The sequence below is a fragment of the Arvicanthis niloticus genome, chromosome 6 (assembly GCF_011762505.2).
Source record: "Arvicanthis niloticus isolate mArvNil1 chromosome 6, mArvNil1.pat.X, whole genome shotgun sequence".
Taxonomy (NCBI): Eukaryota; Metazoa; Chordata; class Mammalia; order Rodentia; family Muridae; genus Arvicanthis; species Arvicanthis niloticus.
In genome coordinates, this window is record NC_047663.1 from 91,500,609 (window position 1) to 91,526,981 (window position 26,373).

General features: G+C 49.1%; 1 protein-coding gene across 1 annotated transcript; it reads left to right on the top strand.

The window, feature by feature from the left end:
- Window positions 1-31: 31 nt before the first annotated feature.
- Window positions 32-25,318, top strand: Kctd5 (potassium channel tetramerization domain containing 5). The gene is made up of 6 exons (XM_034507713.2): window positions 32-324; window positions 13,347-13,455; window positions 14,714-14,805; window positions 16,260-16,355; window positions 18,152-18,277; window positions 23,550-25,318. The coding sequence occupies exons 1-6, from the start codon at window positions 73-75 to the stop codon at window positions 23,577-23,579; spliced, it is 705 nt and encodes a 234-aa protein (XP_034363604.1). The 5' UTR covers window positions 32-72; the 3' UTR covers window positions 23,580-25,318.
- Window positions 25,319-26,373: the final 1,055 nt, after the last annotated feature.

The following is a 26,373-nucleotide window of genomic DNA, read 5'->3' on the forward strand; positions in this document are numbered from 1 at the left end:
ACAACTCGGGGGACTGTATTAAAGAACGAACGCTTCCGGCGAAGGGGCGCTGTGGCGGGGCTTGTTAGGATCATGGCGGAGAATCACTGCGAGCTGCTGCCGCCGGCTCCTACCGGCCTCGGGGCGGGGCTGGGGGGCGGCCTGTGCCGCCGCTGCAGTGCTGGGATCAGCGCCCTGGCTCAGCGCCCCAGTGGCGTGTCCAAGTGGGTCCGGCTCAACGTCGGCGGCACCTACTTCCTCACCACCCGGCAGACGCTGTGCCGGGACCCGAAGTCTTTCCTGTACCGCTTGTGCCAGGCGGACCCCGACCTAGATTCGGACAAGGTGAGGGCCTCGCGGGGCAGCAGGGGTCTGGCCGCCCTAGTCGCCACTGGCGACACACACCTCTCCACACAGCGGGCACTCTCAGCCTAGCGTCCTGGGCCGGAGGGAGGATGGCACTCCTGTACCCACCTGCGTCGGCCCTCTGGTTTAACAGCGCCTCTCTTGCCTTTTTATGATCTTCGGTCGAGAAGGACCCAAGCTTTTTTGTGGCCCTACTTACTTCTCCCTAGATTCTTTTGCCCAGGGTGTGTGACCACCACCACCCAAGTATTTGCTGGCTTTGGAACCTGAGAACCCTTTGCATTCATCTGGTCCTTTCACATTCCAGGCGTTTAAAGTAACGTAGGCCATGGGGGTTGATACAGTGGCTACTTTTTTTCCAGTGACTTGCAGAGTTTGTGCTTCATCCATAATAAGAACAGGCACCACATCTCTTAGAAAGTACCTCCTGAGTAAAAATGTTCAAAGGTGTCAGTTTACTTCTAATAAATGAATTATTTGTATTGAATTCATGTTCGAGGCCAGGTGTAGAAAAACCTTAGGGTTGTGAAAGAGAGACCAGGTAGAGAATCCTTTTCGATCTGCTTTTCAGACTGCCTTTGAAAAGGGTAGGAATTTCCAGTTTGTGGTTTCTTTAACTTTAATTAAACGCTAATACTGTTATACCTGTGGTAATAGAAAGTATTTCGATTACTATCACTACAAAAGTTGTGTGGTATACTGCATAACTGATAAATCAGTATTGTGCAGGATTGAAACTTAGGAAAAATAGTTCTCTCCCTTCCCCTAGGCAGTTTACTAGCCTTATACTAACTGAGTTTTCTGGTTCAGCCTACATGATGGCACTTGATTTTGTGCCTTGCCAGCCTGAAAGTTGCTACTCAGAATGTTTTCCAGAAAGATTGGAGCCCATTGCGCTTTAAGCGGCCTGACAGAGCGCCTTCGCAGTGAGGCCTGGCATTATGACCAGGAAATAAGAACTCTTGAGTTACTGCAAAATAAGAAATTAGAGTTTGAGATACTTCTGTGGTAGTCCTTCACATCCTTCCTCCCAGCTGGTCTCATCTCTTTACTCTTAGAGATTGACCTTCCAGAAAATGACAGAAGTCTGAAGAATGGAAATAGGCTTTTGTCAGCCATGTTTTCTTTTTATAGTGAGGGTTTATGTTTTACTGCTGGGTTTTCAAACAGTAGGCATTTATAATCATTCTTGTCTTTCTACCCAAGTATCCCTGTCTTGTGTATTAAATCAGATTTTAAATCAGCCTTGGCCATTGGCTTCTGGTGTCTTTTGCTTACTTAGCACTGGAACAATGTATTTAGAACTGTTTGACTTCAGCATAGTTAAAGTCAAACATATCTCTTCATTTTACTGTCTTTTAAGATTACTTTATAATTTATCCTTTATTGTGCTGGTGAGATGGCACCTGCTGCCAACCAAGCCTGATAACTTGAGTCTCTAGGATCCACAAGGTGGAAGGAAAAAACTGATTTTGAAAAGTTATACTCTGAGTCAGGCAGTGATGGTGCACGCCTTTAATTCAAGCACTTGGGAGGCAGAGGCATGAAGATACATGAGTTTGCTGTCAGCCTGGTCTATAGCGCAAGTTTCAAGACAGCCAGGTTTACAAAGAGAAACATTGACTCAAAACTAAACAAACAAAACAGCTGATGGCTCAATGGTTGAAAGCACTGGCTGCTCTTCCAGAGGCCCCATGTTCAACATCTAACACCCACATGTAGCTGGCAACTCTCTGTAACTCCAGTTTCAAGGGATCTAGCACTCATATAGACATATGCAAGCAAAACACTGATGCACATAAAATAAGTCATTAAAAATTCATATACAAAAAAGCCTGGTGTGGTGGTGCATGTCTTTAATACTAGCACTCAGGAGGCAGAGGCAGATGGATCTCTGTGAGTTCCAGGCCAGCCTGGTCCACAGAGCGAGTTCCCAGACAGCCAGGGCTACACAGAGAAACCTTGTCTCAAAAAAGAAAAAAACCCCAAAAATTAAAAATAAATGTGTGTGTGTGTCTGTGTGTTTATGTCTGTACGTGTGTATATATGTGTTTTCCCTTTATTGCAATGGAAGATTACCAGAATATATTTTAGTAGTTTTTAAAAGTTTATTATTTAGGAAGTAGAGAGTTGGCCCAGTGGTTTAAGAACACTTGTTGCTCATACAGGAGGACCCGGGTTGGATTGCCAGAACTTCTCATAGTGGCTCATAACCATCTGTAACTCCAGTTCTAGGGAGTCTGACACTCTCCTTTGATCCCTTTGCATCAGGCATGCACATGTCACACATATGTGTGGGCACCCAAAACACTCATACACATAATGTAAAATAAATCTAAATTGTATTTGTTTAGATTAACATTTGATTTCTGGGTTATAACAATAGGCATGCACATGTTACACAAACACAAGCATCCAAAACATTCATACATATAATGTAAAATAAATCTAAATTTTCTTTGTTTAAGTAGCATTTGATTTCTGAGTTATAAAACCACAATTTAGAACATAAAAATAAGTCCCAGGCATGATGGAAAGCACTAGTGATCCCAGCATTTTGGGAGGTAGAAGCAGAAGGATTGGGAGTTTGAGGCTAGCCTAAGCTACATAGATCCTCTCTCCAGAAAAATACAATAAATACAGTCTTGGTCCCATGATTGATAGTGTTTGGCTTAGTCACAGGTTGCTAGAAAGAGTAGTTCTAATTCATATTAGCTGTGTTACTAGAGTGTTCAAATACGAAAATCTATAACTGTTCTATGTTTGAAGCGTGCCCACGCCCCCATCCAGGTTCTGATGTAAGAGTGTCCCAAGCGATTCCACCTTAATAATTAAATCCTAAGGAGGTTAGAAGGGAAGGGGTGTTAACAGTTGGAGGCCATTAATTACATGATGGAAGATAAACAGGATGTTGATTCACGTGGAGAGATCTCAAAGCTCTGACCTCATAGTTAAGATCAAGGAAAGGATACTTGGCAAATACACCTTAGAGTTGAACTTTAACAGGGAGCTGGTGGAAGATTCTTTCTGGGATTTGATTGGTGTTTATTGAGTGCTTACCTTTGCAGAATGTGATGCCAAGATGGGACCTGGGTGAGGAGATTAAAGGGAAGATGTTCCCAAAGGAACTTTCTGGGTTTCACAATGATGGAAGAGCACGAGAGACAGACTGTGTTGTGGGGAGCTAGGCCATGAGTTACTATAGGGAAATAGTGTCTGGGATGCAGACACACTCAGGGCATATTGACTGTCCTCTCAGCTTGACATCCAGTCCTCTGGGCTGTCCCTGTTGCCCATGTCCTCATAGCCCAGTGTGGGGACTTAATATACATACCATGCCTCATATCCCTAGACCTTTGACTTCTTATTTCAGGGCCAACTTTGAGCCCACTGCTCAAAGTTCTTTCTCTAGACAGCTTGAGTGAATTCTCACCTCCTCTTGGGACACTCTCCAGTGGGACTATGGCTGTGTTGTGCATTTGAGCATCTGCTGTTCTGTGTCATTTTCTCTTCAGTGTTACCCTTGGGGACAGGCCAGGTGTGACACTTCGAATCTGCTCCTGGGAAGTGCTTTGCAAAGGCTTGATATTTGAACCATTTTGGTTATATTTCAGCATCCCATGGTGTGTCAAAACAGAGTTGCTGTTTGTAGCTCAACCAGCCTGTGGTTTAGTGTGACTATGCTTCAGGGAGAAAGGGAAGTAGCAAATACTGTATGGTTGGAAGCTGTCCTGAACTACATAGTGTTCTGTCTCTGACTGAGACACATCTAGAGAAAATGCCGCCTGCATATGAACTTCTGCTTTTGGCATAGGGCCACCATCTCAGCTTTGAGCTTGTAGACATAGCTACACCAGGTGGATCTTTGGAAAGCATTTACTACAGCCAGGTTCCTACAGTCCTTCTCTGTATCCACTTCCGGTGCAGTTGGTGCTCGTGAGTTTTAGGATTAGAAAGATATGAAAGGAATATTACAGACTAAGGGATGGGATGCGGGTGGGAAACTATCTTTGAGTCAGTGGCTTGGCAAGAGAAGTGGGGATTACTTAGAGTATAAATGGCAGATGTTGTTCTATGTAACTAAATCAAAGAAACTAGCCAGAAGAATCCCCATGAGCCTCCTGGGCACTGGGCAGAGTTGCATCGACCACAGGCTGTGAGTGGGTGTCTAAGGTGCCCATGTGTTTTACTTCCTCAGCACGTAAGGATGTGGCTGTGAGTATTCTTGGCCCTGATAGTGTATCCTGGTGTTGTGCCCTCACCCCCTTTGCAATTGGTGCCTGTTCTCACTATGCCTGGTCACCTGTGTCAGTGTTCCTCATTCAGAAGCCTCCGTCCTGAGCAGGCCAAGAGGACTTGTCATCTCATGAGGAGTTGGATCTTTCTGAGGATCTCAGGGTATCCTCTCAGGTGACAGGGAGGTGGATGGTAGGTGCAAACCTATTCTTCTTTCTGTCTGCTACTAGTGTAATTCCGTTATCGTTGTCCAGCATGGCAGTGCCTGGCTTTGATTTTGCACAGGGATCAGAAACTCTGGCTACCAGCCAGCTTTCCCATGTTAAGTGTTCTTAGAGCTTGGAGCTATTCATTCCTCTATGTGTGGGGTATGGATGCTTTAGTTCTGAAAGTTCAGGATTTAAGAAAACAATAAGGCCAAGATACTTGCCAACCAGCCCTTCTCAGAAAGTATGCTCCTGGTCCCGGGAGCAGAAGCTTAGGGTTAGGGGGCATCTACTGCTTCCCATACATCAGTGCAGGCTTCAGTGTGGCTTCTTTTCAGAGGTATCTACTGCATCCCAGACATCAGTGCAGGCTTCAGTGTGGCTCCTTTTCAGAGCTGTCTACATTTTGCATTTTCAGTGATTCTCTCCTCTGCATACCCTGGGCTACTAGCCAATGGGAGAGTCTGTGACTAAATCTAGTGGGATGCCCCTGTTTAGGCCTGAGGTGACTCTCATTAGGCCTTGCTTAGGGGCAGCTTGCTCTCAGCTTGCTGTGGGAAGGAGCAGAGCTGCCTTGTCTGGCACTATGTTTTCGTATAAGATGCTTGATGCCTTTAGGCTTAGGAAACACAGCTATGGAGCTTTGCTGGAGCACTCAGCACCCACGGAGATGGCTTTGAGTTAGCCCACAAGACATCTCAGAGTAGATGTGCTCCCAGCATTCCTAGTGCCCTTGTTCTGGTGGGTTCTTGCTTAGCAGTTGACCTTCACACTTTGTGGCATAGTTTTGCAAATGAGGCCATGGTGGTCTGCTGCTCGCTATCGGCTGCTGTTGATATTCAAGCGGATGAGGGAGGTAAGTGCTCCTGGGTGCTGGACAGTCTTTAATGAAGGGAAAGAAGAGACACAGAAACCGGAGGCCTGTTCTTTGAGCCTAGCAAGAAGGTAAGGAAGAGTTTAATGCTCAGTTTACCAGTATGGCTATGTGTGAGGAGGGTAGAAGCCACCTTGAAGTTGATGGGATGGTAGCCTTGGAGATGGCCGAGGGGATGTCACAGGTGAGCTGTGGACCTCTAATTGGGCTATCCTGGCCAGAATGTCCTGGACTGCTGACTTATTAGCCAGAGTGGAGACACTAGTGCTTGGGGTTTGAAGACTGTGGAGCCAGTCAAGGAAGGCTTCCCCTTGGGCACACCTGGTCTGGATCCTTGTCAATGGTCATATTTCCTGTTTCTCTTCTTTACTGTCTGGCTGATGATGGCAGTAGCCTGTTAAATACACAGTCTCTGGCAGAAAGGAGGCAGCGTGTGAGGAAACTGTGTGTAGGTCTTCTATACGCAGAGTACCTAGGGAGGAAACCACCCAAGGAGCCTGGAAAGCGGAGAACCCTTCTGTGGCGATGCAGATGTTCATGGCAGTTTTATTTACACAGATGGTTGGCTCTGGTGCAGTTGGGAAGTCTTTTCCCATGAAGGCTCCGGTCTAGTAAACCCTTAGGACACTACAACAGACCTCAGCTCAAGGAGCCTGCCCCGGGTGAATTCTGAGCATTCTGGTTCCATGAAAAGCTTCATTTGTGGGGTCCAGTTTGCAAATTTCACACCTTGAAAGCTTTACCAGTGTCCTCAGTTCTAATTCCCAACAGGGGACAGGAGTAATTGATGTGCCGTCTGGGGCAGGGATACATTCCTCAAGTCATGGCTCTTGAAATCTGAGAGATCTAGGCCACACTAAGGGTCCCAGTGAGCCAGAGCCCTAACACACCCTTTACCCCCAAATCTCACTCAGAGGTCTGCCCTCTGTGCTGTGTCCCCCATCCCCACCCCCCATTCTGGTGTGGTTTTGGTGTCGGCATGGGTTCCACACGGAGAGTGGAATGAGAGGTCAGCTCTCCTTACCACAGCACACTTGGAGAGGGGAAAGCCAGAGGAGTGGGAGGGGCACTGGTACTCGGTGCGGCCTGAGCAGGAATCCACTGGACTCACTCTACAAATCTCAGTCTCTCACAAGCCGTGGGTCTCTGGACCTCAGTTTTTCCATTTGCAATTGGTGATGTCTGAGACCTCTTCTGGATCAAAGATAGGACAATTATGTATAAAGCAAATCGAGAAAGTAGAAATAAAGGTTTGTATGTGGATATGTCATTGGAAAGGGATAATTTCAGAGTAAAGTCTAAGCATTCATAAGTAGGTTGATTATGCATGTTGCCACATACAAAATTCAGTGCATTTAACTTAGTGGGATAGTTGATGGAGGATTCTTCCAGATTTAGTTCACAACACTCCACTCTTAATTTTAATTCTTTCCTAGTGGCTGCACCTTGTCCCTTCCATTGGGATGTTACAGGTGCACCGGAGCCTTGAGAGTGAGTCAAGGAACTCTCCACCTGTATCTTCAACTTAGAGGCTTGCCTGAGGCATAGTGACTTCAACCTTTGTCTACACGCTATTCCAGAATCAAGAGGCTATGTTAGGATTTTGCCCTAAAGGACTACAGCTGGGACTGTGTTCTGATTGGATGACTGACTAATGACCATCCTCTTACTAGGCCTTTCCCCACCAGACACTGGCTTGAGACAGGTTTGTTTCTGGAGGTTCTCTAACTCCTTTAGAGATTGATATGTGGAGTTAGGCTTCCTGGGAGCATGTTTGATGTGGTCTCAATCTGGCCTTTGCTCATTTGCACCTTTGGGGAAGATGCTCATAGGCACAGCCAGGGTAACCACCTCACCACCTCAGAGGCCTGACAACTGCCTTGCCTGGCTCAGCGGCAGTAACTCAGGCTTGGGTTTCAACCTCCACATTATGCCCACTCAGTGCCAACTTGGGCATCAGCAACCTGTCTCATACACTACCAGTCCACAGCATATGTGGACTGGTAGTGTATGTGTGGGGGAGTTGGCTCTCACGTAATGTTCAGAGCTAAGTCCTTGATCCCTTTTTTATGCCATATTTCCAGCCAGTGCTGCCATAAGTAGGTCAGACACAGCTACACTGAGAAGGATTGTGGAGAAAGCAGTCTTAATTCTGGTGCTTTTATGGAAAAACAAAACCTTCCCACCATACTAATACAGACAGGCTTTTGCCTAAGTCATGTTAGGACTGAAGAGAAGAAGAGAGAACGAAGACCCCAGTGACACATCTTCCTGGCTACTCTGAATCTGCTGGGTTTCAGAAGTGGTTTCTTTATACGTCTTGTGTGCTCTTGGCATAGCTGATGATGGGGTCCCTGCCTCATTTGGCCCAAATTTGCTGTAGTCAACATCTAGATAGTTCCTTGGGGGCCTGAATTGGAGGAGCACACTTTTAATTCCAGCACTTAGCAGACAGAGACAGGTGGATCTCAGTGAATTCAAGGTCAGCTAAGGCTATATAATGAGAAGATACCACCTCAAAAATAAGTAAGACAGACAGACAGACAGTTATCTTACTGATTTTATGTGAGTGAACTGAAGTCTTGTATTTAGATTTGTGTTTCCTGGTTTTCTTTTCTATGTTAGGCTGGAGGCCCTAAGCTGTATTACCAACACGGACTGCAGTGCTGGAGGCTCACTTGTCAGTCTCCCAACAGAGCTTTGCAAATGTGAATACAGCCTGGAATGCTCCCACAGTGGACAGACACAGCCATGTGTATCATGGTGGAAATCTCTGGGCTATGGGTTTTGGCCTTGACCTTTGGCCCTTCCTGTGGCGTGGGGCTCTCCCACAGACAGTTAGTTCCTAAGGAACTGATGTGAGTGGTACTCATACTCCACTCCCTCTGTCCAGACTCTGCCTCCGTGGTTGGTGGCTGTCTAGGCAGCTGACCTACTTTAAGGAAGTAGCTACCAGAAGAAACTGGCCAGAGAGCTGAGAGATGAGGTGTGGAGGAAATGACCCCCAGTTTCCCTGATTCCTGGGAGTGTCTAAGTGTGAGCCTAGACTTTGGAGTTTTAGAGAGAGTGTGACTATTTAAAGAGACAAGACTTTTAAAGTTTGAATATTTAAAGAATGGGACTTTCAAAGTTTGCAGTATGTGTTATATTGTGATTTGGAAGGCTGTGGTTTAACAGTGATGCATTTGTGTGTCAAGTTGACAACTGGTTGATTGTGTTGGCTAATTTTATTTCTTAATTTAATTTTGTTTTTTCAATACAGGGTTTCTCTTTGTAGCTCAGACTGTCCTCTCTGTGTAGGCCAGACTGGCTGGCCTCCAATTCACAGAGATCTGCCTGCCTCTGCCTCTTGAATGCTGGGATTAACAGCATGTGCCACCACTGCCTGGCTAAAATGACTTCTGTATTTTATTATTTTATGAGTGTTTTGTCTGTGTTATGTATATGCCCTGTATGAGTGCTTCATGCCCATAGAGGGCATTAGATCCCCTGGGACTGCAGTTACATGTGGCTGTGAGCCACAGTGTGTGTGTGCTGGGAACTGAACCCGGGTCCTCTGCAAGAGCAGCAAGTGCTCTTAACCTCTGAACCGTGTCTCTAGCCCTGCTGGTTAATTTTATGTCAGCTTGCAACAATCAAGAGTCATTTGGGAAGAGGGAACCACACTTGAGAATACCTCCACCAGATTTGCCTGTGGACCAGCCTGTGGTCGGGTTTCCTGTTTTTGTTTTTCCTTTAATCACTGAATGATGTGGGAGAGCCCAGCTCACTGGGTGGTGCCACCCCTGGGCTGGTGGTTCAGGGTGCTATAAAAGGAGGTGAACAAGCCATGGAGAGCAGACAGTTAAGCAACACTCCTCCACCATCGATGGATCAGCTCTTGCTTCCAGGCTGCTGTCCAGCCTGAGGCTCTCTTCTCTTCCTTCCTTCAGTGATGAACTGTGTGCTGTGGGGCTGTAAGCTGAAATAACCCCTTTCTCCCTAGGTTGCTTTTGACTATGGAAATTAACACCTCTGGACATAACACAATGTAGGCCACACTGCCTTCCGGGTGCCACGGCTTTACTTTCCAGCTGGTGACAGTTGCTGTCTCTGAGACTCTTTGCCTGATACCTCCCTGTGTCCATTTCCAGCGTGTCTCTGTCCTATTCTCAGCACATGCTTTCTTCCCTGGGTGACCAGGAGGCTGGTGCAGGGGTCTTCACAGACAGGACTGTGGATGTGGTGCAGGGGTCTTCACAGATCACAGGACTGTGGATGTGGTGCAGGGGTCTTCACAGATCACACAGGACTGTGGATGTGGTGCAGGGTCTTCACAGATCACACAGGACTGTGGATGTGGTGCAGGGGTCTTCACAGATCACAGGACTGTGGATATGGTGCAGGGGTCTTCACAGATCACAGGACTGTGGATGTGGTGCAGGGGTCTTCACAGATCACAGGACTGTGGATGTGGTGCAGGGGTCTTCACAGATCACACAGGACTGTGGATGTGGTGCAGGGGTCTTCACAGATCACAGGACTGTGGATATGGTGCAGGGGTCTTCACAGATCACAGGACTGTGGATGTGGTGCAGGGGTCTTCACAGATCACAGGACTGTGGATGTGGTGCAGGGGTCTTCACAGATCACACAGGACTGTGGATGTGGTGCAGGCTCCTGCTGCTCACCCTGCCCGCCAGCCTGGCTCAGCAACAGTTTTCAATTACTTAGCTCTTGTTTTTCTGGAAGCCTCCACATCTAAAATGCTTCTTTACTGTATGCAAATGGAGATTCCCACAAAGTGCATGACTTGCCCTTTGTGGCTAGGTTTAAGGCAAACAGGACACTGGGCTCCAAGCACAGGATACTGGCTAGAAGAGTCTGAAGCTGTAAGAAGTTTCCGTGGGCTGCTGTCCCCATGTTGCCACTTTTGGAACTTGTAGTTAAGTCTTTCGTTTCTCATGGGGAGCCCTCAGCTCTAAGAGAATGCTGGACAGTGTACAGCCCTCTGCTGTCAGACAGTCACACTGGCTAGGGTCTCACATCAAGTACTCTGAGAAGGTGTCATCCTGACTGATCATTTGTCTGAAAGAGGCCCCTTTCTAGGCCAGAGGGGCTTTGGGTTAGAGGGCAGATGTTTTGAAGCATTTGTCAAAAGGCTGCCTCCTGTAGGGCATGTTCAGTCAGAGCCAGTCACACCTAGCACATGAGCTGGCCAGGCTCTGCAAGTGAACATGGCTGGGCAGAAGCTCAGTACCACTTCATGGTTTTCAGGCTGAGTGCCAATGCCAGCAAATGCAAAGCCAATGGCTCCTCTGCTCTGTCATCCTTTGGGCTTTGGAGGCTTAGGTCACTTTGATATAGTCTCATGCCACTTGTTACTCTGGAAGCCTCCAGGAGGCTACTGAGTGACGACACTCAATGGATAGCTCTCTCCTGCTTCTCCCTTTCCTTCCTTCCTTCCTTATCACCTTCCCCTTAGTATTCAGGAGGACTTTAGGCTCCTTGTTGCCAGAGAAGACTGGACTCTGAAGCCATGGCCAGCATGACGAGAGGTCCCAAGAGTATCGTGAGCTCCTCCCCACGGCTTTTTTTTTTTTTTTTTTTTTTTTTTTTTTTTTGAGCTATCAGTGATCTGTCAAGGGGGCATTGTGCTATGAATATTCCTGAGCATGGTGATGTGGAAATGTCACACTACAGGGAGCACTTCCACATGAACAAAGCGGAGAGCTCTTGTGGTCGGACCATTCTTTTCTCTATGTGGGAATAACTGCTTCTGCCCTTCTGACTCCTAGCCTCCTTCATTTGGCTTTGCTTGGATGATGGGTCCAGAAGACGGAGAGAGGCTGGAAGGCACCCCACACCTCTACCCCTGTAGAATAAAGGATAGGTGGCAGAATGGAGAGCCCTGTGATGGTGTGACCTGTTGTCCTTAGATGAGGGGATGAGGATGAAGTTGGGAGGGCTCAGGAGTAAGGACAGTCATATTAGGTGGAACAGAGACCCAAAAAGAACTTACGGCAAGCCACTGGCTTCCATCATCCCTGCCTCCCAGAACTCAATGATTTGATGTTAGCCACAGCTCAGGTTTCTCCCTTTGATCTGCCTGTGGATGTTGGGAAGAACCCTTGAAAATACCAGTTTTTATTGCCCCAAATATAGAAATGGATATCTGTGTCGGCAGAGCCTTTAAGGCTTATTGCTTTGTGGTTGATACCTCTATGAGCTCTGCTACCCATGAGCAGCTACATCCGAGGGGTTCAGGGAACCCCACACATGTGACACATGACACATGCCCCATTTTGTCCTCTGTGCCTAGACTGCTGCCTGCTCCCAGAGGAGCCCCTGACAGTGTTCTGGTCAGGGAAGCCTCTGTGTTTATTGATTTATGGAGTCGATTTCTTTTCCTGGTACTTGGCATGGCCTTGCTGATGGGAAAATGGGTGGTGACTGTGCCTTAGAGACCTTGGAGCCCATTCACTGCATCCCTTGGGCTCCTGTCCCTGGCTGTCTGAGAAGCAGATATGAGGCTGCATTGGTGGCAGAAGTCTCACCCTTAATCAGCTTAATCAGGGGGGTCCACACTACATCCCTGTTGGACTTGGCAGCCCCCACATTACATGCAGCCAATCTATGGCAGGTCTGGAATAGGGTGTGTTAGAAACTCACTGGCCCACACGCTGGGCATGGATATGTCCTTGTAGCTTCTGTACATCACCCTTTTGGTAGTCCCTAACGCTACACCTTCTCTGACCCCAGCCAGGACTGTAGCTCTCATATTGGACATGTTTCCAGCAGGTCTGCATGGTAGGAAAGATGACTGCAGGAGATGTCCTCCATGGAGGTAGCATGGTGAACATCTGAGGATATTAGTCCTCAAGTGGGGCTCCTGCTCAACCAGAGTCAGCAGGCGGGTGCATATGTTGTCCTACAGATGGCTCGGGTTCCACAAACTGCTGACTACAGAGTAAGGATTTCTTTAGAGATTGTAGTCACTGGGAAAGTCTGGGGACTGTGGTTCAGCAGGAAATGAAGGTACCCTGTGTGGTCACATGCCACTGCCCCAGGCTTCACTTGTTGCTATAGGAGGCTCCTGATAGTAGGCTTTGGGGCTCAATGTTAGAGGTGCTTTCTCCAGTGGCCTGCTGCTTGGACTCCTACTCTTAGATCTCTGCTCCAAGATGCCCTGGAACACAGAAAGTAGGTCGCCAAGACCTGAGTCTCCAGGGTCTTAGAAGTTGAGCCATGGAGCAAGGTGTGGTGGTGCACACCTGTAATCCTAGCACCCAGGAGGCTGGAGCAGGAGGATTGCAAGTCTGAAGCCAGCCTAGGTTACATGGCAGTGTCAAAAGCCATCCTGCCCTAGGTAGCAGAGCTGTCCTGTCCTGTGACAGGGGTGGGTGAAGAATAGAATTTTGAGTATCAGCCCTTCTTAGCTCTTTCTCAGAGGCTTTTGGAACTGGAGGAATATCTGGTTGGCTCAGATCAGTAGACACAAGGAGGTAGTCTAGGTGACGGCTGAGACTTGCTTTAGACCATAGCAGAAAACAGACAAAATCAGAAAATGTTCGAAAGTTCCCTGCGACAGGTGCATGTGCAATTGTGGAACCTACACAGCTAGTGCACTTGTGTGGTCTGGCCTTAGTCTGACTGCAGAACCACTGGTGTCTACAGAAGGACTAACAGCATTTTGTTCTTTGCAGGATGAAACGGGTGCCTATTTAATTGACAGAGATCCCACCTACTTTGGACCTGTACTGAACTACTTGAGACATGGAAAGCTGGTTATTAACAAAGACCTGGCAGAGGAAGGTAAGTTGTCCATTTTCAATAGGCACAGGAGCTCTGCATTGGTACCTGGTAGACGTGCCGGTTGGTTGAAGGTGCCTCAGTGAGGGAGTGCATTGCTGAAGGAGCCAAGATGTGCACCAAGTGGCCAAAGGTTGTTGTGTAGGCAGTTTCAGGTGTCTTGGTGATGCAGTCTGGTGGTTCTCCCAGGTCTCACAGCTGCTTTGGTTTCTGCAGTGTGAGGCTGTGTCTCATGGATACTTTTACAGCCAGTCCTGGGAAGTGGGGATGGAACCCCTGCCTGTTCTCCTTCCAGATCAACTCAGGGGTCCTGTGCATTTTGCATAGTCCCCTCACTGGCCACCATTCTTTCTTGCCTGGTCACAGAGCACGGGACACACAGCACTAGGCTTGCTTGTCTTGATTCAGAAAATCTAGGACCATAGAAGGCCTTAGCGAGTTCTGGTGCCTGTCCTGTATTAATTGGTCTGGATTAAATTGTGGCACTTCTCTTTGAAACTCCTACCATGTCTCTTCTTTCTTTAGGGTCTCATTAGGTTCTGTGTGGATTGCTATATGGAGACCTTGCTTTGCTCTGGGGTTGTACAAGCCATGCTTGTTCTTGTTGCCTGGCAGCCCTTCACCTGTCATCCCCTGACTCTGCCCTCCCGACCTCTCCCGTGTTACCATGCTGTGTCAGTCTGAGCTGACCTGGTCCAGTGCAGCTTCCCTTTAGGCTAGAGAGAAGAAGAGGGCTGTTCAGATGAGGACATCTTAAAGCAGGGCCCCTGTAGTCTACTTCTGAGTTTCTGGGAAGCTCGAGTCCTACGTGTGGGACATTAGATAGCGGGTTGTGGGAAAGGCCTGGGCCAGGAGTGACTCTGGGCAGGGAAATGAGGTATCTGTGAGTGGGGCACACGCCGGGGTCTATGGCTGTTACACTGTTCTAGCATCTTCGGGTTCTCAATAGGAGGAGCCGTAGCACAAACAGATGCCTTCCGGGCTGCAGAAAAAATGAGTCCGTTATCTCCCAGTGTCTGTGGGCTGAGACCAGGTGTCCTGCCTCCATGTGTCACCTGTAGTGACAGTGCCGTGAGTATGTCTAGTAAACGGACTAGCATTTTTAGTCCTATGCTGAGCGCTGAGAACTGAAAGGTCTGTAAAGATGTCAGGATAAACTGGATGTAAGAACCTCAAGTTAGGGATAGGGTGCGGGGATGAGGTATAAGTGCTTTGGACTGATCTAATAGAAATCACATTTTTTTTTAAACCTCTATTTCAGGAGTGTTGGAAGAAGCAGAATTTTACAATATCACCTCACTAATAAAACTTGTAAAGGACAAAATTAGAGAACGAGACAGCAAAACATCCCAGGTGAGATGGGTGACTAATCTGCCAGTAGCTTCCGGGCTTGGTGTGTAAGCAGGTGTGGCTTCTGTGTGTGTGGCCTTGGTTCAGAACTGTCCTATCCACATCCTGGTGCTCCAGGCCTTTCTCTCTTCTTCCTCATTGGCCACAAAGGAGCCATAATCCTTTGCCTGGTCCCTTGCCTGGGAGTCCATTGCAGTCAGTGCAGATACACAATTCTGTGGAAGTTGTATGGTGAGTGCACGGAGGAGAGGGGGGCCTGGTAGGGAGAAGGAAGATGCTGGAGAGCAGAGGCTCTGATGGGAATGTCAAGACCTGATCTGCAAGTGCAAAGGCCTGTGGCCAGCATGGCTGGGAGCTGGGAGGTCAGGTGGCACAGATACTGGGCATCTGTGCAGTCACTGGGAGGAGTTGGGCTTCCTGGGGCCTCTGTTGCCCACAAGTGTGTACTTGAGTGCTGTGTGAGGTAGGCAGTGCCCCACCTCTGGGGAAGGTCTCAGCATTGGTCTTATCAGCAAGCTAGCTCTGCACTTGAGAGTGGTTACGCCCTCTCACCCAGCTCACTAAGTGAATGCTGGCAACACCTAGGCTTGGTCCACTTAAAGCCCTCTCATTGTCTCCCGGGCACTTTCCCACTGCACACCTTTAGACTATGCCTCTCTGGCTCACTGATGGCAGGGAGTGAGAATATGCAGGTCTGACCAAGCCTTCTCCTTAGTAGCAGGGAAGAGGCTCCTCATCAGGGCCTCAGAAAGGTTCTAAGATCCCCATCCCCCTCATTTGGCCTCTTCTTTCCCCTTTATTCCAGTCCCACTCAGGACCATGTGATCTGACTGCTTCAGTCTCTTTCTACCTTGTGGAGGTAAAAAGATCCTCCTGGCAGGCCAGGCCTCACAGAAAGGTGATGGCCATTGTCACCCGATGCACTTGGGCAGCAGCAAAGCCAGTGTTTGCTGTTACCCATTTGCCACTAGCATGGAGCACCTGAGCAGCAGCAGCGTGGGGCCCTTACCTGTGCTGTACATATTGGTGGCCCTGGAAGAGCAGTCTTGTCTCTTGGCTATCTCCCATCCCACATCTAAGACCAAAGTCTACCTGGAACTGCCCAGGGAATCCCTGTTAAGCAGGAAAGAGTAAGCAAAAGATTGTGTGGCCCTGCATGAAACATACAAAGGTTTTTGTGTGTGTGTGTGTGTGTGTGTGTGTGTGTGTGTGTGTGTGTATTCATATCTAGCCACAAGTGCTCTGAGGATTTCAGGAACATGACTCATTATATTTTGGAATTGAGAAATAGAAATAGTTTTGAGGGGACAGGAAAGCTGCAGTAGCAGCTGCTGAGGCTGTAGGTTGGATATATGGATGTGTTCAAGGTTGCTTCAAACATTGACCTGTGACGGTATAAGGCTATAGTTGCTTGGGGCATGGTGGAGCCTGATCTCATAGGGCATTTGTCCTTATAGATGCCAGTGAAGCACGTGTACCGTGTGCTGCAGTGCCAGGAAGAGGAGCTTACACAGATGGTATCCACCATGTCAGACGGCTGGAAGTTTGAGCAGGTGATGAGTGTGGGAGCATGGGAATCTTCAGGTCCAGGGACCATTACCTTGTCCCCATTCTCACTGACTCTGGTGGGTTTCTAATGCCAGCTCTTTCACTGAGTATGTTATGTGCCCTGTCCAGCACTTAACTCGTGTGCAGAGCTGAACTGAGTGTTTCCTGCCCCCACACATACCAGGTGCAGCCTTGTCTCTGTCCTCCTGGGGGCCTGGTGGGTCTTAAGGGCTGAGTATACATGTGTCTTATGCCCATATCCTATTAGAATCACGTCAGAGACTTGGGCAGAAGCCTACCCATCATGTCCCTGGCATGTGGCCCAAGCAAGGCTGTGCTCTGGAAAACAACTGTCACCCTTTCTAGATCTGTGAACTGGGTCGCCTCATTTGGAGCCAAGTGCCATTTGCACTGTTGTCTTGTGACTTCTGACTAGAAGAGAGTCTCCTCCCATAACCAACTTCAAGACTTTGCCCTTAGCTGTCCTAGAAGATCCTTAGACCCAAAGCACGGGCACTCCTCTTTCCCCTCGATTCTGACCTTTGTGCAGTCACCATGGTTGAACTTGTATGCTGTCAGCTCTTTCTGGTGAAACCCAGAGAGGCTAAGTTATGCTGGCTAGTAAGCTGTCTCTGCTTCCTCAAGTGGGACTAGCATTGAGTTGACAAGCTTTCAGAGAACCAGGATGAAACCTAATCCATTTGAGGTGGCCAATTCAACCTAGGATCACCTAGGGGGTCAGTGATTAGATCAAAATAGAGCTGCCTGGTGAGGATAGAGACTTCTGGGGACAGGTTTATGTGTCCCCTCAGTGGTACCTCCCACAACTACCTGATCCAGGCCAGCACCAGGGCAGTCAGTCTCATCTGGTGGGGTCCATTCCTTCCAACCACTTTGTCCCCCATTGCTGAGAGGACTGTAGCTTTCCCGTGTGGTGGATTTCTCTCCTGTCCTGTTTCTGATGTATGAACACATGAGCAGAGACCACAGTGGCTAGTGACCTGTGAGCCTGTCCTGCTTCCTCACTGTGCTGTTGGCATCCTTGCTAGGGCCTCGGTGGTTTCCCTTGAATTATTTTGTGTTTAAAAGAACAAAAGTGCTTGATGTCTGTGTTGAGCTTTGTCTCGGACTCATGACTGGAATAATGAGCATGGTCCTGGCCCAGGCAGCACACTTGGTGAGCTGGAGGCTCATGAGGAGTGTTAGGACATGCGAGGCTGTACAGAAGTGCAAGATCTCACTGTCTGTGTCGGTCAGTCGCAGGCTCACTCAGTGCTCCAGGCTTTTAGTGCTGTTGGCTCCTGTTCCAGCACAGCCCTGGGTTCTCTGCCCCAGGTGGGCAATAGACTTAGTCTGCAGAGGTCCTACTTACCCCAGGAGGGTCGCTGGTTGCCATCAGGTACAAGGACAGCCAGCAATAGGTCCTCAAGTGGTGTTTGCACGTGAACTCTGGCCTCAGCTCTCCCCCGCCTACCTTAACCTGTGTACTACTCCCCCTCCTGCCCCCCTTCCCCCCCAGGGTAGCCTGTTATCATCCCTAGGGCCCAGCCAGGAGTATCAAGAGAAGCTCAGTATCTGCAGAGAGAGCCTGTCCCAGCATGTTGTGCAATTACGTGGGGCTGCAGGTGTGGGCTCCTACAGTATAGTGCACTGGGGGTTTGCTTCCCATTAGTTCTATGGAAAAACCTTCTGGCTAAAGCTAGCTCTCATTTCCCCGAGCTTCCACAATCTGTGCCATGTTCTTACTCCTGAGAGCCGAGCACACCTGAGCACGTTGTCACAGGCTGTGTCTCTCTTCCAGCTGGTCAGCATTGGCTCCTCCTACAACTATGGGAATGAAGACCAGGCTGAGTTCCTCTGTGTGGTTTCCAAGGAACTGCACAACACTTCGTATGGCACAACCAGCGAGCCAAGTGAGAAAGCCAAGGTGAGTGCCACAGGACGCCTGGTCCTTGGGGCAGGCTCTGGGGGCTAGCCTTTCTCTTCTTTTGGCCTCACTGATTTTTGTTGTTCCCTTTAAATTACTCTTAGTTGTGAGGTCTCTCAGTGGCAAAAGATCTTCACAGGAAGCCACCTATTGTGTCAGGACAGAAGTGCCTTTCTAGCTTGTGTGTCCATAGCCACAGGACAGAATCACTCCTGGAAGTGTCTAAGCCTCATGTCCAGTTGGTTGGGCTCCCACATCAGGACTGTCACTGTGGCTGCTTTCTCTAGAAACAGCCTCAGGTATCAAGGGAAGTCTTGGGACATAAGTTGAGGGCAGCTTCTCAGAGTAGCTACCTCGGCTGCACACCGTTGGTCTTTCACATTTGCTTTAATGTGTAAAAGGGATTGTCCTTCAGTCCCGCCTTTCTCTGTAGAGAGCAGTATTAGCCAAGGGTGAAGATGCAACCTACCTCATCTACTTTTAGATTACTCGAAAGGGGCCAATTTTGGCGACCTTTCCCCTGAATGCCTTCTAGCTTGGGACAGATGCACGTGTCTCCACAGTGTACATTGTTGCTCTGGACTGGATGATCCTTGAGCCTTGGGGTCATTTGGTGTCATTTGGTGGTGGCATGTAGAGCCTTGCAGTCAGCTCATGGGGAGCAGGGGGGCTAAAGCCTTGCATAGGCTGAATCTAAGGCCTTACCATGGTAAGGCCCAGGGCTTTATGAGTTTGGGAAAGAATAGGCCAGACATGGTGAGCTTTACCCAGAGACTTGATGGCAACTTGACCCTTAGTCAGTGGCCCCATAGGTGGCTTCTATCTCCCTAGGGCTTTCCATTTAGCCCTTCCTGATCTCTAAGGTGAGGACTTAAGAAATGGGGGCCAGAGTTCCCCAGAAGATCTCCAGGAAACCATACTAGCTGAATCTCAACAGTGTTCCTACATTACCCCACAGTATGGTGTGACAGGTGTCTTTGCCATTGACTGATAAAGTATACCTTCAGAACCTCCTGAGTTCCTGTCCTTAGCCTCTGTGTGACCATGAGAGGTGAAGAGGGTTGAGGAGGGGACAGCCCCTCCTCCACTGCTGCCCAGCACAGTGTGACATGAGTTGTACAAGTTTCAGGCTAGGCAGCAGGTTGGGGGCCAGAGCCCCAGGCCCTGGCCTGGGGCAAACTTCCTCTGTGTCTTAGATCAAGCAGGCATCTAGAGCCTCTGAACTAACCATAGAAGCGTATTCCTGTCTGTGAGCAATGCCAGGGCTCTCATTCATTGGTTTTTAAAGCTTTTGTCTCCCTGAATTTACAGCTTTCATGATGAAACTCACCAGAGCTCATCTTTCTCTGTCAGGGCTCATCCTCCTCCATGGCTTTACAGCGGCCAAGAGGACTCACTCCAGACATGAGGAGGCTTTGGACATGGCCCCAAGTCTCTTTGTCTCTATTTCTCACTTCAAAAATATGTGGCTCTGAAGTAGAGCAGTAGTACAGTTTCCAAATGTGCTTGACAGGGGTAGGTTTCAGGGCCCAGAGCTGCGGGAACCCTGAGAACCAGATCTAGAGGAGAGGAGCTTGGGAGCACATGCACACTGGGCAGTCCTTCTGAGAACATTGGATCCCTGTGAGACGTGTGTCCTCTATGGTCAGCAGCTACCATGGTCACACTGGGCCCTGGCCACAGATGTCCCCTACGCATATACTGCCACAGTCTTTTCCTGTTTCAAGTGGGAATGGCAGAAGTAAAGGCTGTTAGAGTCGTGGGATTCTAGCTTGTGTGAGGAGTCAAACCAGTTTTGAGTGAGAGGGTCAAGGCCCAGGTGAGTGAGTACCCTGCCTCTAGTGCGGACCCTTCCTTAGCCATGAGGACCTGCAATGTAGCCCCGACTCGGAATGCAACCCTTAGGCTTAGGGCTTCCTTTTGTCCCAGAGAAGTACAGCTACTGGAGGAGATTTCCAGGGCCAAGAGCAAGGGAGCCCTCTGTGTAATCAGGTACAGTCCTTCCCCTACGTGACGCAGAGTACCTCACCTATGAGGGAACCTCTCTGGATCCTTGGGCCCAGTGTGAATCTGGAACCCCTCTGCAGGCATGATTTATTGACGGGCTGATTAACATCTGCCCACAGGGCTGGTCCATGTCATCCCCTTTGACAAAGGTCCCACCTCTGTCACACAGTGGGCTTTTGATGGACCCAGGTCCACTAAGTCATTTCCCAGGAGCCAGGACTACAACAAAGGCCCCCTCAGGCAGGGCCCTGCTCCCTGGCCTGCCTGGGAGCTGTAAGGGGAGGTGCCTGCTGCAGTTCAGCCAAACCTAGGACTCCCCAAGGTTTTCCCCTGGGTGATAGACGGGTTAGCCCTCCTGCAGGTCTGCACTGCTCAGGCTGGGCTGACAGCTGTCTTCTTCCTTCCTGCCATTCATACCAGAGTGACAGAGAAGAGACGAGCCACCAAGGCAGTGACTCAGATTAAGCGTAAATGTCACGGTGAGCTCTGCAGCCCTTTAGGGAGACCCAGCACTATAGTCTCCTTACCCCATGACCCCTGGTGACTTTTGCCTCCACCCCTCCTCTGTGCTTCTGTAGTCCTGTAGTTGACAGAAACTTTGATAGTTGTACCTATGTATCTGCAATAGAGCTCCCTGTAGGAGGGATGAGGGTGGAGGGTGTTGCTGAGATGCTGGTGCTGCTGGGTGCTGCTCTGTCATAGTGTCCTCCATGGATGCCATGGGCAAGATGGGGCTTCTAGTCATGTGAGGCTGAGGGTGTGAGAACAGGGGTATCCTGGGGCTGATCAATAATAAGTGTTCACTCAGTTCCGCCTGCAGCCTCTGGGTGGCCTTCTTGTCAATCACAAGATCATAGCCTCACATAACTTGCTGAGCCTTGGTACAACGAATGTTAAAAACCCGTGGGGTTTTGTTCTCATCTCAGAGACTCAGGTTTGCGCCCATCTCCACTAGGATTAGACAGGCCCTCAGCCCCACATCCTCCTCCACCCAGGCCCTCTCAGCCTGTTCTTACAGTGTACATCTTGAAGGCCAGATCTATGCTAGAACCTAAGTGGCTTGTTACCTCAACAGGGCCTAACTGTTGGTTCCTATGCAGGAACCATTACCAGGGGTAGGTGGGGGTAAGACTAGCCTTAGGAACATGAGCATTGCTCGGGAGGAGCATTGACAGTGGAACTGCAGGTGAGAGCACTCGCTGCTGTCCTGAGCAGCTCAGTGCACAGAGTATGGGAGACACCTGGCCATCCAGGCATCTATCTGGGCTACCATTTTGGAAGCAAGGAGTATCTGGGGAGGAGTGGTCTCAGATCCCAACCCTGGAATTAAGTATGTCTTTTTCCATTTGGAATTGTACCTTTCTTTGAGACATTGTTTCACTATGTATAGCTCTGGCTGGCCTGGAACTTGCTATGGAGGGAGACAAGGCTGGTCTTGACCTCACAGAGAACTGCCTGCCCCTGCCTCCTGAGTGCTGGGATTAAAGGCTACCCTTTTTTTTTTTTTTTTTTTTTTTTTTTGGTTTTTCAAGACAGGGTTTCTCTGTGTAGCCCTGGCTGTCCTGGAACTCACTCTGTAGACCAGGCTGGCCTCGAACTCAGAAATCCACCTGCCTCTGCCTCCCAAGTGCTGGGATTAAAGGCGTGCACCACCACCGCCCAGCTGGAGTTCTACTTTTAAGTCATTGTGTAAATGTACATATAGCAGCTGCAGTCTTTGTTTCTTGACACTCAATGTATTTACAATCTAGCCCTTGAGGAGAGTTCACCATGAAGCAGTCACAGGGATACACACTTGTAATCCCAATACTTAGGAGGCTAAGGCAAGAGAATTCTGAATACAAGACCAGCCTAAGTGACACAGTGAAACCCTTTCTCAAAACAAAACAAAACAGGACCAGTGGAATGGCTCAGTAGGTAGCCATTGCCTTGCAGGCCTGGTGACCCAACTGTGACTTCCCAGAACCCATGTAAGGGTGAAACCAATTCCTGAAGGTTGCTATCTGACCTCCACACACAGTGACATTGTACATAGATTACATTAATAATAACATTATTATTATTATCATCATCATCATCATTTAAAAGTTAAGAGGGCAAGGTATGAGACACACTTTTAATCCTAGTACTTGGAGGCAGAGACAAGTAGATCTATGTAAGTTTCAGGCCAGCCAGAGCTACACAGTGAGACCCTGCCTATAAATAAATACATTTAAAAGGTAAAAGGAAACATGAAATTTAAGAGATAGGGAGGGCCTGGTTTTGTTGCCTAGGCTGGTTGGCCCCAAACCCCTAAGGCCAATAATCCTCTTGTGTTAGCCTCCTCAGTAGCTGGCTCTAGTACCTGTATGGAAGGATAGTAATTTAATATAAGCCACACTGAGATAAGTTTCCTGTCCCCTTTTCATTTTTCAGTGTCTGACATCAGGGTTCTGCAGCCACCTGGGTAGGAAACTCTCAACTGTTACCTGCCTTGGGTGTGAGCTGTGACAGGCACCCAACCTAAAGCATGGTGGGACTGATAGATGCTCAAGGGAGCCATGCCATGGCTGGAGGTGGTCACCAGGAGGTGCCCAGGCTTCGGAGGCTTTCAAAGTCCCCTGGAAAGAGGGCAGGGGTCTCTCTGAGCCCCAGACTTCCTGAGAGTTTTTACAGAATGTGCTTTAGTCACTCTAGCTCTGAGGTTCTGGGCTTGTGGGGAGAAAATAGTGTGCCCACAAGGCAGACTTAGAGCAAGCCCCAGCTCCCAGAGGCCATGGATGAAACTGTGCGCCTCCTGTGGAGACAGAAAGGCAGGAACATGCAGGAGGTACTCATGCGCTATCCAAGGCACAGTACTGCATAGCCTCAGCCCCAACATGTTTTAAAAAGGCCTCCAGGGACATCATCCCAACTGGGCAGATGTACAGTTGACGGAAGTATAGTAGTTAAGGAGGCCAAGACAGAGTTCAGCCAGAGTAGGAGCAAAGGGTGAGGAGGCAGCAGTGCCACAGGTTAGCAGCCGGGACACAGGGCATCCACAGCATGGTCCTGCTTGGGAAGGTTTCCTAAGGTCAGCAGAGGGCTGGACCAGTGAAGAGGACGGGATGTTGGCATTGATCTGGTGGATGTGAGGGGATCTGGAGGCTCATGTCAGCTAGCTGAGATCCTGGCCTACAGTTGGAGGCTCCCTCAAAACTCTGCACCAAGCAAGTCTGGGCTCTGCTTTCTGAATAGAGCACTGGGTCAAAGCCTACGTGCTCACTCTACATTTGATATTTTTCAGATTTTGCAAGAACGGGGCTCAAGGATGTGAATGCTGACAGCTGAAGAAATGAATTTCTTTTCCCCAAGATAAAGTGAGCCGCCATGTGCAGAAAGCATGGCTGTGAGAAGAAACCTGCTTTTGATCATTTCTCTAGAGATCTGGGTGTGGATCCTTTTTTGCCTCAGATGTGGGTGGCGAGAGACAGCCCAGCTGTCGAGCCAGTCGTCCCCACCGGGAGGCAGCTAGGGCTGGGTCGGCAGTCTCTGTGGTCTCACTGTTCTTTCTGAGTGCTACGTGGGACTGAGGCAGGATACTGCTGACCAGCCCGTGCATCCCTGAAGATGATTTGAAGGACAGGGTCCTTGGTGCTACACACAGTCTGCAACAAGCAGCCTGGGCCTTGCCAGGAGGGAGGGGCAGTAGCCGCAACTCCTGTCCAGCGCACTGTGGCTTTGGGGGTGCGTGCCGCTCATCACTGCTTGAGCACCAGGCCCATCCTCGAGTCAGGGAGGCTGCTCTGCCTCCAGCATGATTGGTTGATTTCTCTCGACCTCGGCTGAGGCTCCTGACAAAGGCAGCCTCCACATTCTCACTACTTCTGGGCACTTCCCCTGGACTGTACTCCTTCAGAGCCAGGCTCTTGCTCTGGTCTGTCGGCTTGGCCCAAGATCATCAAGGCTTCTTAATTTGTATTTTCCAGGCAAGAGGACTTTGTATCCCTTTTTTAAAGTGTGGATAGACCACCCGGTGTTTATACTCTTTAGAAATGCCTAAAAGTGTTGCTACATTTTGGATTGATCTGTTAAATCATTTATGGGAGATAGAGGTCTTGCCTCATATGTCTCACCTGTGGGCTCATGGGGGAGCTGGCGCCTACCAGTGCCTTTGCTGTGCCTGGGATGGAGGCTGGGGCAGGAGGCCTGTCCACCTGGCTTCTGGAACTGACACTCCAGGTCATGTTGAACATTCAGGATGTTTACAGTGCAAACATGTCTCCTTCTCACTGGCTCTCATTTCCTTGTATAACTATGCAGTTCTTCTCTCGTGTTTCTGGAGTGTTTGGGACTTTGCACAACCTGCATGGGCTCTGTTCATCTGATACGACATTGGAGCTGCTAAGGTTCCTGCAGAGGCTGCGCCTGCTGGCTTGAAACAGACCTTTCTCAGCTGGTTAGGGGATTGTAGCAGGCCATAAACTTGGCCCAAACAAGCAAGCTCTGTGCTTCTTCACCCCTGGCTTCCCAAGGGAGCTGTGCAGACTGACCTCCATGGCTGCCCATGTGCAGGCCAGGGCCTCTAACACTGCTTGTTTCAAATGCTTCCGGAAACTTCTTGCCTAGACCCCTTCCTTCTCCTCTGCCAGTAACTGATTAACCCCATTCTCCAGCATCTAGGACTGACCTCTTCCTTTCCTAAGGTCTGTTGTATGTTGTTAAATGTTGGCTTAATGATTCATAAAAACCCGTCTCTGGGGTTGGCTGAGCCTCGGCAGCGCTGTCCTCCCCAGCATGCTGGGGCCAGTGACTCTGCTGTTGGCCATGGGGAGTGTTCTGGGGAGTTGCTGGACACTTAGCATTGTTTGATTTAGGACTTTGACTATAGGCTTGTGGGTTTTTTGTTTCTGTTTTTTTTTTTTTTTTAATTTAATGATATTAAAACTTAATTCACTAAAATTCTAAGGGGATATTTATACTTTTATACTTTTTTAGGTATCCGTATTTTATCAGCTTACTGTTTAATGCCTAAGTTTCCCCTGGAAATAGTAAATAAAATTGTGTATTTATGAATGTGTTCAGCAACTGTTAATGTCTTGAAGTGTGTGGAGAAGTGTTGTCAATCCAGAAATGTGTCCTGGTAGACCAGGATGGTATGTTTCTGCTTCTAGAGTGAAACCTCTTCCAGGTTCTTTGAGGACTTGCTTCCCACAGGCAACAGAGATATCTCTGCTGTGCAGCCCCCAAGCCTTGTATATCCTGTGCCTGTTGTGCAGCCAACCCAACCCGACCCAAGGGTACCAACAAGGGCTGCCCTGCTGCCCAAGCTAAGATATGGGTGGGGCTTCTGTATAGTGCTCAGTTCTCTGGGCCGAAAGGTACCCCATGAATGCTGGGAACGAGTATCGTTGAGGGTCTAGATTCTGCTCTGAGAGGTCTCCTAATGCTTACCTGATTCACAAACCAGAACGTGGCATGTCTGAGCAGAAGGCTAGCACAGAGGTAGGCAATTTATTGTCACCTTCAGACAGTCTTCCAGCCATGAGGGTGTCTGGAGACACTAAGGGCACGGCTCCAGCAGTTCTGCCAATTCTGGGAAGCCAGCATTCAGGGCAGGAGAGGCAGTGTATGCGACATCACCAAGTAGGTTCACAGCTACCAGACTCTGCAGAGCCCATCCTGGGCTTCTTCTCCCAAGGTGCTTGTGGACAAGACTACACCTCTGGTTGGATGATACCCATGGGCCCAAAGGAGAACAGAACCAGGCCCACATGTAGCTTTCTGAATCCATGTGGAAAGAGCCATGCTTCCTGGGGAAAAATCACAATTGATGGGTCTCCAAGCCTGTCCTGTGAACCCAGAGCTTACACTCCTGCAAACTGCCCTGCACCCTTGTATGGGTTCCAGTGTCCAGCTTTCCTCTCTAGAGCAGAAGGGTAACCAACCACTCTTAGGCCAGACGCTCAATCCTGTCGAGAAGGCAACAACAGCTTCTCCTTAGGGGCCACTGAGCAGCCAGGGCCTTCCTCGTGCATGTTTGTGATTCCTGAGTGCTAAGTGATCCATTCTGGGTTTTGGGGGTGGTTGTCTTTGTTTTTTGGGACCCCCCTCACCCTGAGACAGGGTCT